Here is a 17,478-nt window from a genome sequence, read left to right as displayed (position 1 = left end):
CTATTTTATAAATGAAGAAACTGAGGGCAGAAGAAGTTAAATGACTTTTAGTAAGTAACTGAGGCAGAATTGGAACTAATGCCTTTCTTTCTCCAATTACATCACTCTATCCACACCACTACTCAAAGAGAGAACACAACTAAGGGCATCAGGAGGAGATGCTTTCCACAGGACATGGCACAGGAGTTGAATGTTCAATTCAGGTAAATAAGCCCTTCAACCTCCATCTTCTCATTAATGAAACTTAGAAAGTATTATCCATCCTACTTACCTCACATGGTTTGGGTTAGAGGTAAATGATACAAGCAATGAACATGTATTAAGTACCTACTAAGTATCAATAATTCTGATAATATAAAAGTACATGAAAAAGTTAGCATTTAAAAGCATAAATTTCCATTAAAGTAGTATGGTTAAAGTGCTCTCATTTTCAGAAGATGTGAATTTTAAATGAAAAAATGAGTAGGATAATAGATGCAGTTCAGTAGCTTGGAAAAATAAAGTCATCTGACTTAGTACAGCCCCAGAAGATGAGTGGAAGATAAAATTGAGAACCAAATTTTAAAGAGCATGTGTTTTTCTTCATTGAAAACATGGGGGCAATCAAATACTTCCAATTTATGGCTAGCAAAGACCTTTACAAGCACCAGATGTCAGAAACTAGTCATTAGGAAGAAACTATCTTTGGTTAAGAAATGATTGCAGAACCATATGCAGTTAAAATTTAAGAAGATATATATGTCATTGTTCTGGACAAGAATAGATTTAAGTATTACTATTCTCTTCCCCTAATCATAGACTTACAGACTGCAAGCAACCTGAAGAAGACATCTGGTTTAGCATTCTTTCCAGGTAGAATTACCCTAAGCTTCCTCTGAAGAAATGTCTTCTGCCCCGTTATTGAAAATTTTCAGAGAAATTTTTTCGTTGGTTTTGTGTTGTGTGCCTGTTGATATTATATGTCATTTGGATTTGCATGTCACTGGTTGGAATCTTCCTGGGTGACCTCAGACAACTCCTTCTCTTAAGTGTTAGAACTAAACTTCATGTTCCTCTCTTCCCTATACACACACACACACACAAACACATACACACACCTTATTGCCTCTACATGTCCATTTAGGGGAAGGGGATTACTTCCTAGAGTATATCACTCTATATGCCATCCTATGAACTTTGTCACCACAAGAACCTAAAATGGAACCCTGAAAATGAACATGACTTATACATCTTTGCAGGGATATGCTGGTAAATGTTTAACAATTGATTCTCTGAGAGGGAAGCAGATGTACACACAATAAACTGTAAGTTTAATCTTCATTAGTAACCTTTTCTCCATCATTTCCTTAAATCTAGACAATCAATAAAATAAACCATGTCCTGATTTGTAGCATTTGATGATCTCTGAGGTGCAAATGAACACACTGAAAATTCAGCTATCTGCTCTCCTGAGCAGGTATGAGCTGGCTCCATGCATTCTTGTCTCTTGGTATTCTCAGTGTGTTTATCATAGCAATGGAAATATATTTTGTTCAACAAAAATAACTCAGAACAACCCTGAAAGTCTGGCTTGTGTTCCTTTTTCCATTCTACTTGAAAACAGACAAATGGCTATTTTCTAGACTGGATGAATATTACAATGTCATTCTACCCTCAGTCTTCACTTCATCAAAGAAAAATCCTCTTTCATCTTTTTTTTTTTTTTTACTCTATGAGAAAGCTGCTCTTGTTCTTCTCCTTTGAATGGGCAGCAGTGGAGACAAAAATGAGATGTAATTGATATTAATCTAACTATCCCTGTCTGCTATACTTCTTTGTTGTGCCACTTTTCCATTCATATAATATGGAGTCACTTAGTATGACTTAGTTTCTTTATCTGTAAAAATTTATATTGAGAACAGTATTATAGGGATCATGGTAGGTACAAGTAAAATGCTTCTGAAAATTATTGAAGTATTTTATGGCTGAAGAAGTTTAAGCTCAAATCTATTAGACATTCTTTAATATTTAAATAAAAGCAATCACACCAAACCTTTTTTCTAATCACAGTCATCTTGTTTGGAAAATATTTCTTTATTATAAAATGTACAGTACAGTGACCATATCAACACAGAGCAGTCATGGAAATAACTGTCAACCCACTATCCAGGATTATTTAAGATTAGGTTCTGGATGATTAACTTGGTGACCTGGTGTGCATACCTTTGACACCACAGAGAAGAGGCAGAAGTTTTTTAGATGGCTCTAATCTACATTCTCAGCAGTGTTAGAGCTTGTCTTCCTCTCTGTCCCAAGCTACTTCCTTCTCATACTATAACACAAAAGACCCCTTCTAGCTATGAGAAATCCAACATCACTGTCCTTTTCTCACTGCAGGTAAAGGGAGAGGTGAGTAGCAAAATAATAGGGTAGTGAAATTGGGGGACATTGGACAGGACCTGAAAGTAGGTTTCCACATCTGCAGTCATATATCTGAGTCTTGTAAAGACCAATAATTTATGAAAATGAGACAGAGATCATTGTATGTCTTTTTAGTCTCATAGTCTAGGTTAAAAAAACACACACAAACATAAAAATATATGATTGAAATCTACCCCTGTAGAATGGTTCAAACAGTCTTTTCATACATAATTTGTAGGGTTAATGTTTGAAAACCTTTTATTAGAAGTAGATCATTCATTTTCTAAATCCATGATCAGGCATCTTGATTTTGAAGAAATGGTAGGCAGAATAGCAGGTAGGTGAATAATCATTTGATAGAGTTGATTATGTGCAAGGAGGTAACTAAAAGATGCATCCTCAATGTGGTAACAAAGCACTTTTGTTCTTCGATCACCGCAGTTCATTTATAGTTAATACCTCTTTGGTATCCTTAAGGTGCTTGTCAAGCCACTGGGGGTAGCTTTGCTTTAAACATTAACATGTAGCTGATGTCTTGGGTACCATGAAATATCACATGAAACCACATATATCCTGTAAACACTAAAGGAAATCCCTAAAGGTGCTGGCTCCCCATTAAAGTGTCTACATTACTTCCTTTGGCAAGAAGGAAAAGGGTCCAAGTCATCCTATGAAACCAACAGGGCGTTCATCCATCATGACAATGTTGTGTTAACAGTATTCCCTTTTTCAGCCTTCTTTTCTAAATGACACTTTACTTTCTGTGCTTGTTTTGCAGTTTCTTGGGAGTCCATCAGTGTAGAAATGTGTGTTAGAACACATGAATATAAGTTGTTTTAAAGTCACTGCCTAATATGTTTTTTGCAGTACACTTGTAAAAGCCCGCATCTCTTTGTGTGGAGTGCTGGATGATTAATGAGCCCTGAGGGTGAAGGAATTTATTCCCATAGAGGCGGGACTGAGCTCCTGCTGTCAGATGTGATTTGTCTGGTAGCTCCCACGTTATTTCAGCTTTAGGAATCCCAATAGCCATGCAGTTCATTTTCACCGTGTTCCCTGGCCGAGTGTAAATGACAGGTGTTGGCTCACTAGTGATTCGGGGAGGGTATGCTATTACAATAACAGGAACACTCATGACAGAAGAGCCATACTCTGTCTCAATCTTGCACAGATAGGTTCCTCTGTCAAACACAGAAGCCTCATGCACAGTCAATGAGCCATTCTCTAAAAGGGAGAAGCGCCCCATGACTTGGGGGCCTTCTAAAACCATGCCACTGGGCAATGTCCAAGACACTTGGGCTTTGTGACTTCCTTGAGCAACGCAGTGAAGTTGCAAGGTTTCACCATTAATGATGCTCACCAGGTTTGGGTATTGATTACTAATTTCTGGTTTCAGCCCAACTTTCAAAGACACTAGTCTCTCAGTATAACCAGCTTTGTTCCTGGCCACACAACGATAGGCTCCAGCATCAGCAGCTGAAAGACTGCTGATGTGCAGCATGCCATCCTTTTTGTGATAAAATCTCTGTAAGTGTTTCCCACTGTGTAGTTCTGTCCCATTTGGAAGAATCCAAATAATGCTTGGTTCAGGGCTTCCCTCAGCTGAGCAGTTGAGGTTGATAGTATGACCTGCCATAGCAGTGATCTTTTCACTGACAGGGTTGTGGAAAACAGGTTTCTCCAAGGGATCCATTACAGTGAGCTGTACAATCAGCTTGGCTTCACCCCCCTCATTACGTCCAATACACACCAGCTGCACTGAGTCTGTTTTTCTCAGGCTCCTAATATCCAATGTGCCATTGCGATGGACAGTGATGCGGTTTCCATAGTAGGGAGCTGGAAGGATCACACCCTCTGGAAACGCCCACAAGACCCGCGGTGCTGGGATGCCTTCTGCTTTGCAGTCAATGAGCTTTCGGCTCTCTCTTGCAGCTATTTCTCTAACAGTTGTTATGGCATTAGGGTGACCATTGATTGTAGGGGATTGGACATTAACATGGATCCAGACAATTTTCCTGTCCTCCCCAGCACTGTTCCTCACCACACATGTATAGTTCCCACTATCAGATCTCTGTGCTTTTTGAATAAGAAGAGTGCCATCCCTAAACACTTGATATTTATCAGAGGAGATTGGAATTAATCTGTTGGTTGGAGAAAGCCAGGTCACCTTTGGAGTAGGTTCTCCTTTCGCTTCACAGGCCACCGTAACAACATCCCCATAAGGAACATGGATAATGGAGTAGGTTTTGTTGTGGATGGCTGCAGGCTCAGCAACCACTTTGACATGAACTTTCATTTCATCTTTCCCAATCTGGTTTTCAGCAAAGCAGGTATAATCTCCTTCCTCCCTCATTCCTACTTCATTGAAGTAGAGTGTTCCATTATTAAAAACAACATATCTCTTTGTCCGTCCACCACTGTCATCTGACTGCATAAAGGAATTGACCAGACTACCGTCAGGAAGGCTCCAGGAAATCTCAGGGTTGGGAAGGCCTGTAGCAACACAGTCAACTTTGAGGTCCCCACCATAGATGACTTTATGGTCATTCTCCTTTTTGTGTTCTATCTTAGCAGGTTTCATCATCACATTCACCTTCAGAACAACATAATCATCACCTATTTTATTCCGAGCAACACACAGATAGTCCCCAGCATCTTTATCTGTGACAGAATGTACTAGCAAAGTGCCATTTCCAAACACCTTGATTCTGGTATCAAAGCTAAATGGGAAAGAAAAAAAAAAAAACAAGATGTAAGAATGTTGATCATACATCCTGACCCTGCTCACTAGAAGAAAAAGGAAACATGGGCTCCTAGAGAAAGAGTCATGCATCAGCTACAACTGGGAAATGTCAAATGGGTTTCGTAGCCTTAAGGGAATTGTATCCAAATGTTAAAATGATTTATTGCACCAGAGACCTCCATGGTCTGTTCTGAACTTGAGCTGACCCAACCATTGATTCAAGAATTTGAGATTTAGTCAGATATTAGCTTTGCTAGTACAAGTGCTTCTTTGGCAAATGATTCATTTGAACAATAATATCAAAAGAAATGCCACAGTCAAGAAGAAACTGAATCTAAATTAACCTCAAGGAAATTGAAGTTTATTTTTCTTTCTCCTAAAGGAACAGATTATTGTTTCATTATTTTGACTCAAGATGACTGTGTTTTCAGTATATCTCATAATACTAAAAACAGCATAGCAGCAGCTGTAATTTTAATCATATAAAAATATTCCTGCACAGAATCTTGAGGCTAAATTAAGTTTCCTTAGCACCTGGCAAAAGGAAGCTTCCACAGGCGACCGTAACTAGAACTGACTGACACTTGCCAACTAAAACCTCAACTCTGGCATTAGTTTGTCTTCACCTTGGAAAAACAGAAGGTGACCATGTGCCACATTTCCTCTAGGTAAAATTTACAAAATGGATTTCTGTTAAGGGCATGTCATCACCGTGATCATCACTAGAAAGATTTTTATTATGTCAGTATGATTCTTGTAAATATCAACATGCAGCTGACTGATTTAGAATTGTTTTTGACATCCAACCTTTTACAAAGTCTAAGGCAAAGTTTGTAGGGAAAATTTAACTTCAGAGGTATCCAGATTAAGAATAAATCAATCAACCAACAGGTATTTATTAAATATCTACTACATTCTAGGCAGAGGATTACCATACCAGAATCTTATGGTTGAAGGAGACCTCAGAGAGTCATCTGGTATGGTACCAGAAGAGGTAGTTTCTTTTTACACCCTCTTAGGAAAGTGGTCACCCTAATTCCAAATGGAAAATTGCAGTGAAAGAAATACCACTGCCACTTTGGGAAATCTGCCCCACTTCTACTTTCTTTCATTGCCCCCAGTTCTACATAACAAAACAATGATAATCCTATCAACACTTGATGCCCCTTCAAATACTCTCCTGTTCCCCGATGTCTTCCCTCCTCTAGCTCTAGCTTGGTAAATATTTTAAACATGTCACTGATTCAGAGAACAGAAAATGCTTTATAGGTACAATAAGCCATGAATATTATTATCATCTATATATTCAGCCACACCAAAAACCACACACTTTAGGTTTACTGCATTTGAAAAAATAATAGCATTTCTAACCATGAAAAAACATGAATGTTAAAGGATAATTTCAAAGTAATAATTTCTTTTTATAATGATTTATTATAGAAGCATCATTAAACATCAGTAGAAGCAATCACACTTAATTTGCAACAATTTGCATTCAAAAAGAATGAATGCCACCAATAACATGTTCACTAGTTCTGGAATCAGAGCTCCTGAATTTAAATTCTACCTCCAACACACATGAATCCTTGGACAAGTCACTTAACCTCTGAGATTCAAATTTCTCGGCTGTATAATGAGAGGTGAAGGTTCATTCCAGCGCTAAAACTAAAATCCTATAACTTTCCATTTCCATCAGAATTTTTCACCCATTAGTTTCATTTCACTTTTCCTTGTGTATATGTATGTGATTGTTTTATGTAGTTGCAATGTCTATATAATCGGATCTCCTAGTTCTATTTTTATTAACATTGTTTTATTTCATAAAACTTTTCCATAGTTATTTATATGCCTCCTTTATCACTCTTAGATACATTCTGGTATTTCATTACATCATGAAAGTTCTGAGAATTTTGCAGTGGAAATCAGCATTGAGAGGTTTACCAGGCTGGAGAGTCTTTACACAAAATAGCAAGCAATTGTATGGCTGGCTGTTCCCCAAGGATCAGCCTAGTTAAATAGGGAAAGACGGATCCTCAAAGCATGACCTTCAGTTATTGAATATTTTTGACCACAGTGTCTTATAAAAGTCTAAAACCACTTATATAAGTGGTTTTGGGGATCTGTATCGGTGACGTTGCCAATACTGACAAAATCACAGATATTTTGAAGTGATATATAGTCAGGGTATTTAGAATGCCCTCAGAAAATTTATTCTAAACACATTTTAAAGAATATCACTCATGTCTTCAAAGAGAGATAGTGCAGCATCACAAAGAGAGATCAGGACCTGGGGTCTGGAATTCTTGGCTTCAAGTTCTGTCTCTAATACTTACAGACCATGCGACCTTAGAAATACAACTAAAACTCTCAAGAAACTTTCTAAGACTAAAATTTTTGGAGAAAATGCCTATCTGTATTGGTAGAAGAAATTGACTCATGGGGAATTCTCTATAGCAGGGGTGGGATCCTGAGGCCTCCAGACCACACACATACACTCTAGGTCCTCAAGTGCATCTCTTTGACTGACTCCAAACTTCACAGAACAAAATACTTCATTAAGAGAATTTGCTCTGTGATGTTTGAATTGGAATTACAGGTCTAGTTCCAATCTCCAACTTGATGTCTAAAGTTTTGTTTGTTTTTTTCCTTCCTTTCTGTTGCATCATTGTTCTAAAATGAGAACAAGACTCTACATGGGATCGAATTCAAACTACTGTCGTTAATTACAGAAATAGCTTTTTACCCATCTTGTTTAAATAAATTGGTCCTGATTAACATTATGTCAATGAAACTGACACAGATTAGTGGGGAAATCAATCAATTAACAAACATTTACTAAATATATGCTATGTGTCAGGGATTATGCTGAGCACAAGGGATAAAGTGATAAAAAATGAAGCAATCCTTGCTTTCAAGACTTGGAAAAATTAGGAATTTTGCAAAGGAAATTAATTTAGACACATCTCATAATATATTTCTTAGAAATTCCTATTAGATGATAGACAAGCATAAAAATAAAGCATTATAAAAATGGAAAAGTGATTTCAATTGCTAAGGGGAGATATTTTTTCTTTTAAATAAGCAGATTGAATAATTAAAAAGATACATATGAATAATTACATTATATTTGTAAAATGTAAACAAGGCAGTAAAAAGGACAAAAAGGTATTGGGAAATATTTATGGCAAATACAATAAATAAAACTTAATAGAATGTAAAGAGCTGGTAAAAATGTACAAAGGCAACTCTCAGGTCTCAGCAGACAAGTGCTCAAAGGAGAATAACAGATAATTTTCAAAGGAGGACACAAATAATTAACAATAACTTGAGAAATGGTCAGACTTACTAGTAATTTACTGTAAACCTGAAATTCATCAGTTAAGGGAGTTCTTGGTTAAAAAAGTCTAACAAAGAAGATCAGTCAGTAAATTTCCAATTTACAGCCTTAGTTGCCTGGAGGATTGAGGGATTTAGTGACACAGGGTGAGTATAGTTTAGAAACAGAGCTTGAACCCAGGGCTTACTGACTCATAGTCAATTTATTTTTCCACAATGCCTTTCCATGAATAATTTACATATACATTTAATTAAAATAAACTTGAGGTTCTGTCTCATACCCATAAAACTGGCACAAAATTAATTAACACTCATCAAAAGCCTGCTATCAAGGTTAAGAAGACATAGATACACTCATACTTTGCTTGTGAAGTGGCAAACTAGGAGAATCATTATAGAATTCAATTTTGGAGTATATGGTAAAGGTTACCAAAATAACCATATCCTTTGACTTAATAATTCCACTGTTGTTTCAAGTGCTTTAACAAATATAAATTCAAAAGGTTCTATCTGTTCAAGGATTTTTATAGTGGCTTCATTTATCATAGTAAAAAAACAAACATACCAAAAAACTGGTAAGAAATCAAACGTTCAAAATAAAGGTATGGTTAAATAAAGATGAGGCTGGAGTGCCAGAATGTATTTAAGAGTGAAAAATATAAGGCACATAAATAAATATGGAAATGTTTTATGAAGAAAAGTAATGGGAATAAAAAATAGAATTTGGAGATCTGAGTATGTAGAAATTATAACTGTAGGGGGGCAGCTAGGTGATGCAGGTGCACTGGCCCTAGAGTGGGGAGGATCTGAGTTCAAATTTGGCCTCAGACACTTACTAGCTATGCGACTTTGGGCAAGTCACTTCACCCCAATTGCCTCTCCCCCCGAAAAAGGAAATTACAACTGTATAAATCACATACATATGCATAAGGAAAAGTGAATTGAATCCAATGGGCAAAGAATTCTGAAGGGAATGAAATCTTACAGGATCTTAGTTTTAGGGCTGGAACGTACCTTCACCTCCCCATTATATAGACAAGAAATTTGCATCTCAGAGGTATAGAAACTTGCCCAAGGATTTATGTGTGTCAGAGGTGGAATTCTGATCTCAGAATCAAAGTGCATGTTACTGTGACATTCATTATTGTTAAATATAAATTGTTACAAATTAAGCATAGTTTATTGTATTGATATTTAAGAGTACATCTACAGTAAGTCATTATAAAAAGAAACTATTACTTTGGGAGAAAAGGAAGCTCTAGTTTAGAAAATGTTTTAAAAGCGCTTTTGATTCAGAAATGATGACATGAAATAAAATGATGAATAGTCACAATAAGCCAGATATTACAAATCATCAAGATATATTCAGCCACACTGAAAATCATACACCTTAGGCCCACTACAGTTGGAAAAGGCAACTCACTTATAATCATGAGAGAGCCTATGAATGTTAAAAGATATTTTTTTAAAAGAGTTCACTTACATGTTAAAGGAATTGCAAGGTCTCACTTTTTCCTTTTGGAATGCCAATTGATTGCACCAAAGCCAACTGAATAACTGTGATGCTATGTCCTTTAAAAATCTACCAAATACTAGTTTCTGTATTTTCAACTAGAATATTTCGGAGGTGGTGGTGGAATAGATTTTTATCGATTGCAGGCTGAAATTCTAAACTGACTGGAATTGAAAAAGATATTCCAGATGTACAAATGTTTAAAGAATATCAGAAAGTTGTGTCAGGATATGTCTCCTTCGTGGAAAGTGATCAAGAGAGGTTAAACTCAGTAGAAAGACATCCCATGTGTAAACTGATACTCTGGAACCTAGCCATTATATACATATTTCCTAGGTGATAATCCCTTGGCCCTAGTGGAAGGGTTGTGAAGTATCCTAGTGCAAGCCAAGTTATACAACAAAATGGCTCACATAAACCATACTTCTCCATGGAGGTGGAGGTGAGTGAGAGGGTGGAGCTGGATGTATTTAATGTAGTTAGCATTTACTTACCACTTACCATGTTACTATGTTACTATTTTCAGGCTAAGGAAGAGATGTGTGACATTTTGGAGGAAAAGTAGTGGTTTAATCACAGACTCCTTTTTTAAAATTTTTAAATACTCTAACATCCTTTGTATTTCCATCTGAATACATCAACATCTCATGGTTCTTTCTTATCAGTTAGTGGGGATATTTATGTGAAAGTAAAAAAAAAGGCTTTCGGTAAGCATGATATAAATAATGCTTGAGAAGCACTTCATTTTAAATTAAATTTTGTGTATCTCCTATTTCAGTGATAATGAGAAAAATTGATGAACAAACTTTTAAAAATAGTTTCCAATCATTCTTTAAAAATAAAAGAGCATGTTTTTCCAAACAGCATTCTTGGTATAAATAATCTGTACCATATATATTGGGACAGAGGGCACTGAATGAGATTTATTTGTAGAAATGTCTGTGATATTTATCCAGTACGTAGAGATATTTTAAGGGGCAATTAAACTCAATCATGACAATAGCTAGTGTATATGTAGTGCTTAAAGGGTTACAAAAGTCTTTGTAAATATTATTTTTATTTTATCCTCACAACAACCCTGGGAGGGAGGTATTATTATTTTGCAGGTATTATTGTTTTGCTGTATTTGTCCTTCAATTTCAAAGAGGACCATGACATCAGAGAAATGATGACATGACTTGTACTTGACTTTGTTTTGATTGAGGGAGTCACCAGCCTCACTTTCCCCTCCTGAGCCACCTGGATCCAATGACCAGATATTCACCAGGATGACTGGAGATGGCCCAGGATGCAATGGGAGACATGGGCCTATTCAGGTACTCGCTCAGATTGAGGTAACACCCATTCAGTGAATAGGTCTCTTTAAGAAGTAATCAGGGAATGAGGCTTTCAATGAGGAAAAAAAAAACCCAAGGAAATGAAGCTGGGAGGGAAAGAGCAACAGTTACTATGGATAATCACTCTGAAGTTAAGCCAAGAGGCATTAAGTAGAGTTTGCAGAGGGATCTATTGTTGTTCAGTGTATGGGCTTCAGAGTGCAATGGGCTTAAGGTTTTGAGAAAGACAAGAGAAGAAAGGGAAGGAAGGAAGAAAGGAAGGAAGGAAGGAAGGAAGGAAGGAAGGAAGGAAGGAAGGAAGGAAGGAAGGAGGGAAGGAAGGAAGGAGGGAAAGAAGGAAGGAAGGAAGAAAGGAAGGAAGGAAGGAAGGAAGGAAAGAGGGAAGGAAGGAAGGAAGGAAGGAAGGAAGGAGGGAAGGAAGGAAGGAAGATAGGAAGAAAGAAAGAAAGAAAGAAAGAAAGAAAGAAAGAAAGAAAGAAAGGAAGGAAGGAAGGAAGGAAGGAAGGAAGGAAGGAAGGAAGGAAGGAAGGAAGGAAGGAAGGAAGAAAGAAAGAAAGAAGGAAGGAAAGAAAGAAAGAAAGAAAGAAAGAAAGAAAGAAAGAAAGAAAGAAAGAAAGAAAGAAAGAAAGAAAGAAAGGAAGAAAGAAAGAAAGAAATCTTGCCTGTAAACCTTAAGTTAACTGGGGTTTCTCTGGTCATCCAAATTTACTTTCCTTTGGATAGGAGAAGGAATTCTTTTTCAAGAGGAGAGAGATAAACAGAAGTTAAATGATCTGCCCAGGGTCATATATAGTTAATAAATACCTGAGTTCAGATTTGAATTGGCCTTGCTGACTCCAGGTTCAGTGGTCTATCCACTGTGCCACCTAGCTGCCAATAAACATCATTATTTGCCTTTTAGAGGAGCAATGCCAATGTATCTGGGAGGAAAAATCTCCATAGAACTCTGTGTATTCTCTGTAAGAGGAATAATTAGGCTATCATTTGCAAAGAATTAAGTGACAAAATGTATCTGTCACTTACCTGAAAAGTGAATCAATCATCCTCTTAGAGGGCAGTCGCCAGAGGATCCTTGGCCATGGATCCCCTGAGGCACTGCAGTTCAGGCGCAGGGTGCCGCCATAAGTGATATCTGTCTTGTGAGGTGAGCTCCCAGTGATCTTGGCGTTGGCAGAAGTCTTCTGCACTTTGAGGTGAACCATTCGCCTGGATGACCCAACCATGTTAGCTGCCACACATTCATAGTTTCCACTATCTTTGGGAGAGATGTTGCGGATATAAAGTGTCCCATTTGGGAAGACAAACAAATTCCCATTGATGAATTGGGAAGGACGAATTTGGGTGCCATCAAAGATCACCCAGCGAATGCTAGGGAGAGGAGCTGCTTTGGCAGTGCAGTGGATATGAATACTGAGCCCAGGAGGCAGTGAGATGTTTTCCTGCCTCTCTTGGTGAATAATGGGAGGTAGAGCTACAACATGTAGGCGGATAGCCAGGCTATCTGCCCCAGCAGCATTACTTGCTATGCACTTGTAAACTCCTCTATCTGAAAAGGTAGCCTCCTTAATGGTTAGGGTACGGTTCTCATGAAGCATAATTCTGGCCTCGGCAGTTGATACACTCCTCCATACTTTTCTATCAGGAAAGATCCAAGAAATTTGTGGGGGTGGTGTTCCTTTGGCCAGGCATTCCATTGCAATTGTGTCTCCAAGGTAAACTGTGACATCCTGATAATGGGAAGCTAATATTTGGGGCTGCTGAGCTGTCACCGATAAAGTAACAATCATTTTGTCTACACCATGAAGGTTCTTTGCAGTGCACATGTACTGACCACGATCTTGGATCTGGACATTCCTAATAATGAATGTGCCATTTTTCAATACTTCAAACCGTTGTGTCCTTGTGTTGGGTGTCATAAGAGCTCCTAGGAGGGTTATTTTAAAAAAGAAAAAGAAGAAAATTAGCAAGGTATAACAAGATTTCCATTAAAATAACTACCATTTATTATTGCCCAATCTATCTCATTCTTCCCATTATAATTAACCATATTTATGCAGCGTTTTGGGTTTGCAAATTTCCTCACAGAACTGTCTGAGATAAATAGTAAAATTATTAACCTCATTTTAATAATTGAATAAACTAAGTCTCAGAGAATTTATTGATTTGCCCACAATCATGTAGCTAATGAAACACTTAACAGTGGCAGAGCTAGATGTGCCTTGCTAGTTGGAGTTAGCAGTTGAATCTTGATCTTTTCCCTAGACTCTGTTGCCTCTCAATTCATGAGGGTTGAAGCAAAGTGGCTTTCCCAGATCCAGAGCCCTGGATTTAAAGTCAAGGGATCTTGGGCGAAATCCCACCCTTACTCCAGATGTTTAGTACCATGTATGAATCACCTGCCTCAGCTTTAATTTCTTCATCTGGAAACTGATGGAAACTGCTCACATTATCTACTTCATGCGTCAAAATGTGGATGGGTCAGGGGAGGGCTTGCAATGCTGGAGCCACTTCTTATTGGCTCTTGAGAGTCAACTGTTAAATTTCTAATGTCTAAATTTGAAACGTGAGCATTTATACCTCAGAACTTGGTAAATATCAGGGCAGAAATAGTTATTTTGCTGATTGTCAAGACCAGGGATAAGCAATTTAAAATGAGAGGGCCAAATTCAACTGTCTCTTGTTTTTGTACAGACTGTGAGCTAAGAATTTTTTTCTTTATATTTTGAAATTCAATAAAACGTTATTTTAAAATTGAAACAGCAAACATTGTTAGCATGTAGGCCATACAAACACAGGAGGCAATAGAATTTTGGCATGCAAGTCATAGTTATGACCTCTGGTCCAGACTTAAGAAAGTGATGGAGAAAATTTTAATAACACATTAAACTTACAAGTGTGTCTTGAGCATATTTAATTTTAAGAGTGTTGGTTTTCAAATATTCAGTGGTACACTCTTTGTTTGACTTGATTTATAAGGTCCCTGATAGTTCTACAACCTATGATCTTATGTAGAAGAAAGAAAATTCTAGCACCACACCCTCTAGTAATTTATTTTGAATTTATTTTCTTTGAATTTATTTTTTGAATTTATATTGAATTTATTTGAATTTATTTTCTTCTCTTTGATTTAGGAGATATGTCTTGGCTCAAGCCAAAGACACTTATGATAAATCACAGATTTTTGCACAGTCACATAACATCTTTACATCAAAGACTTGTTATTTCATCAATGTTGGAAGTAGATTTTTAACTCATCTGTGATTTAGTATGTAAGTCATACAGAGATATCTGAGACGCAGGTAGGCTAAGTTCATCATCATACAGCTAGTGTCAGAAATAGAATTTGAACCATGCTTTTCTTCCTAACTCCAAGTTCATAATGCTATCCAGTATGACACCCTACTTCCTTAAAGTAAAAATAGCCCTGCACAATTGGTCTATAAGTTCCAGAGCAATACCCACTTACCACTGTGTAAGTGCAGATTTATTAAAGATGCATGGCCACCTCCAATCATCTTCATGAAAAATGTCATCTTTTCTCATTTTTGAGACTGCAGATTAGCATGATGGAGGAGCAGACAAATTTCCCTTCACTCATATGTGTATATACAGGCACATGTGTGTATGTGAGTGATAAGGATGAAAGGGTAATGGTGAAAAAGTATTCTCACTGGAAATCCATGTTGAGCATGATGACGTTGGGTTAAACTCACTCAATCATATCTCTTTGCCCTACAGCAAAATGCTGTATGGTTAGGTTTTCCATTGATCAAAAATCCATAGGGTAGCCAAAAACCTCTCTTTTCCAATGTACAGAACTAGTCCAATAAGAGGAACTTAGAAGACAAATAAAAGGAAGAACATTTTAATAATTAAAATCACCTAATAATGGATTCAATGGAGTTCAAATCTGAACTCTGACACTTACTAGTTGCGTGACCCTGAGCAAGTCCCTTAACCCTGTTTGCTGCAGCTCCTCATCTATAAAATGAACTGGAGAAGGAAATGACAAACCACTACAGTATATCTGCCAAGAAAACCCCAAAATGGGGTCACAAAGAGTTGGACATAACTGAAACAGCTATAAGTATGCACATATGTATGTATATATAGATAACATATATCCACACATAAATATATGTGTACATATGTGCATGTATATATGTTAGAATATAATTGAATAATTTTTCACCATTACCCTTTCATTCCTACCATTCACACGCACACATGTGTATGTGCATACACATATGAGTGAAGGGAAACTTCTTTGCTCCTCCACTGTGCCAATTTGTGGTCTCAAAGAAGAGATTGTGAGAATAAACTTTAATCCAGTGTAAAATATGAAATGATCAAGTCTTAGCCTCTATAATTCAGTTAAATTGAGGAACAAATCAAAGAATCAAATATTCACTTCTCACAAGATTTTCCCCAGACCTTCTCTCATTAAACCCTCCTACTTCCCTTCCCTTCTTATTCTCTCAGCTTAGGACCTCACATCTCACTTTACAGACAAAATTATACCATTCTGCATTGCCTCTCTCTAATGCTTCTTCTCAGCTCAAAACCTCTTATATCTTCTTCTATTCTCTCCACCTTTCCCTAGTATCTAATAATGAGTCAGTCCTTTTTGCCAAAGCCAATTTTTCTTCATGTGTACTTGAGCTAATCATTTTCCAATCTTCTATAGCAGATTGGGGCTTTAATCATTCTCCCTTTTCCACTAATTTTTAATTTGTCTCTATTTGTTCCTTTTGTACTATCTCCAAACATTTCTTAAAAACAAAACCAAAAAAACTTCACCAGGCCCTATAATCACTTAAATCTATCACAATCTATCTTTATTCCCCCACTCTAGCTACATTCCTTGGATGGGCTGGGGGAAAGACTATCTACACCAGTTGCCTCCACCTTTCCACTCCCTTGCTGAATGATCCTTTGCAGTCTGGCTTTTGACTTCACCGCTTGATTAACACTGCTCTTTCCAATGTTGTCAATGATCTCCTAATTTCCATGTTAGAGGTCTCTTTTAAGTCCTTATTCTTCTTGATCTGTCTATTACACTTGGCACTATTGACACTCTCTCCTATAGAAACTTTCTCTTCTCTACACTACTTGACCTGATTTTCCTCCTAGCTGTTTATATTCTCAGTTTTCTTTGCTTCACAACCTGGCTCCCAATCTATCTTTCCAGCCTCATGGAAAATGACTTCCTCCCTGACTCTGTGATCTAGTCAACAGACCTCTCTGTTCCTCACATAGGACACTATGTCTTATGTATCCATAACTTTGCATTAACTATCCCTCATACAATAGTATGCACTCCCCACTTTCCTCTGATTTATAGAAGCCCTCTCTTTCTTCAATTGGCTCAAGCAACACAACCTACATCAAGCCTTTTCTGATCCCCTCAACTGCTAATGTGCTTCCTCCACAATTACCTTGTTTTAACTAATTTGTATGCATTTATATTCATTCTTTATATATTTTCTGAATTTTGTATATTTATATATATATATATATATATATATATATATATATATATATATATATATATGTATGTATTTTGTCTCTCCTCTTAGAATGTAAGATCCTTGAAAGCTGGATTCATCACATTCATTGTATATGTATCCCCGGTGCATAGTACATAGAAGGCACATAAATACTTCTTGCTTGCTTGAACCATAGAATAGAGAGGTCTTTCTCACTTTCAAAAGGGGTTCTATTCTCCCAATGACAAAATATTTATTAGTTTCTGTAGTCATGTTCTGATTGTGCATCACTGAATAAATCTCCTGCAAACACTTCTAGGTTCTGAAATTTTTTTAATGAGATTTAAATTGAAATAAATATCTTTAAATTAAATTGAAATAATTGTCTTTCCATGGCCAATGAGGAAAGATAAAGAGAACTCTCCATCTCATGGGGTTCTTTTCCTGAGGATCCAATATTTGATTGACTAGGTATCTTATCTACTGATCCAGATTGCAATTAATCTACACCTGATATTTCTCATGAGTTTCTATAGCTGAAAAAAGTAAATCACCTGGTGGCCTATCTTCTAGTGACAAGTGTATCCACATGTAGTTAGGCTGATTCTTAACTGAGAGAAACACGGCTCATTACTGAATTTGTCCTCATAGAATAGTAAA

At 37.0% G+C, this 17,478-nt stretch overlaps 1 protein-coding gene across 3 annotated transcripts in view; it reads right to left on the bottom strand.

Annotated features, from left to right (window-relative positions):
- Positions 1-2,054: 2,054 nt before the first annotated feature.
- Positions 2,055-17,478, bottom strand: part of MXRA5 (matrix remodeling associated 5) — a 38,701-nt gene continuing 23,277 nt past the window's right edge. For all 3 annotated transcript variants that reach the window (XM_072614465.1, XM_072614467.1, XM_072614468.1), the window contains exons 6-7: positions 12,353-13,253; positions 2,055-5,120 (exon numbers count right to left, since the gene is read on the bottom strand). In XM_072614465.1, coding sequence (XP_072470566.1) covers positions 3,212-5,120; positions 12,353-13,253 — 2,810 coding nt within the window. In that variant the 3' untranslated portion in view covers positions 2,055-3,211. The remainder of the gene's footprint in view (positions 5,121-12,352; positions 13,254-17,478) is intronic.

The sequence above is a fragment of the Notamacropus eugenii genome, chromosome 5, assembly GCF_028372415.1.
Source record: "Notamacropus eugenii isolate mMacEug1 chromosome 5, mMacEug1.pri_v2, whole genome shotgun sequence".
Taxonomy (NCBI): Eukaryota; Metazoa; Chordata; class Mammalia; order Diprotodontia; family Macropodidae; genus Notamacropus; species Notamacropus eugenii.
Note: the sequence above shows the minus strand (reverse complement) of the source record. Positions and strands in the feature narration are given on the sequence as shown.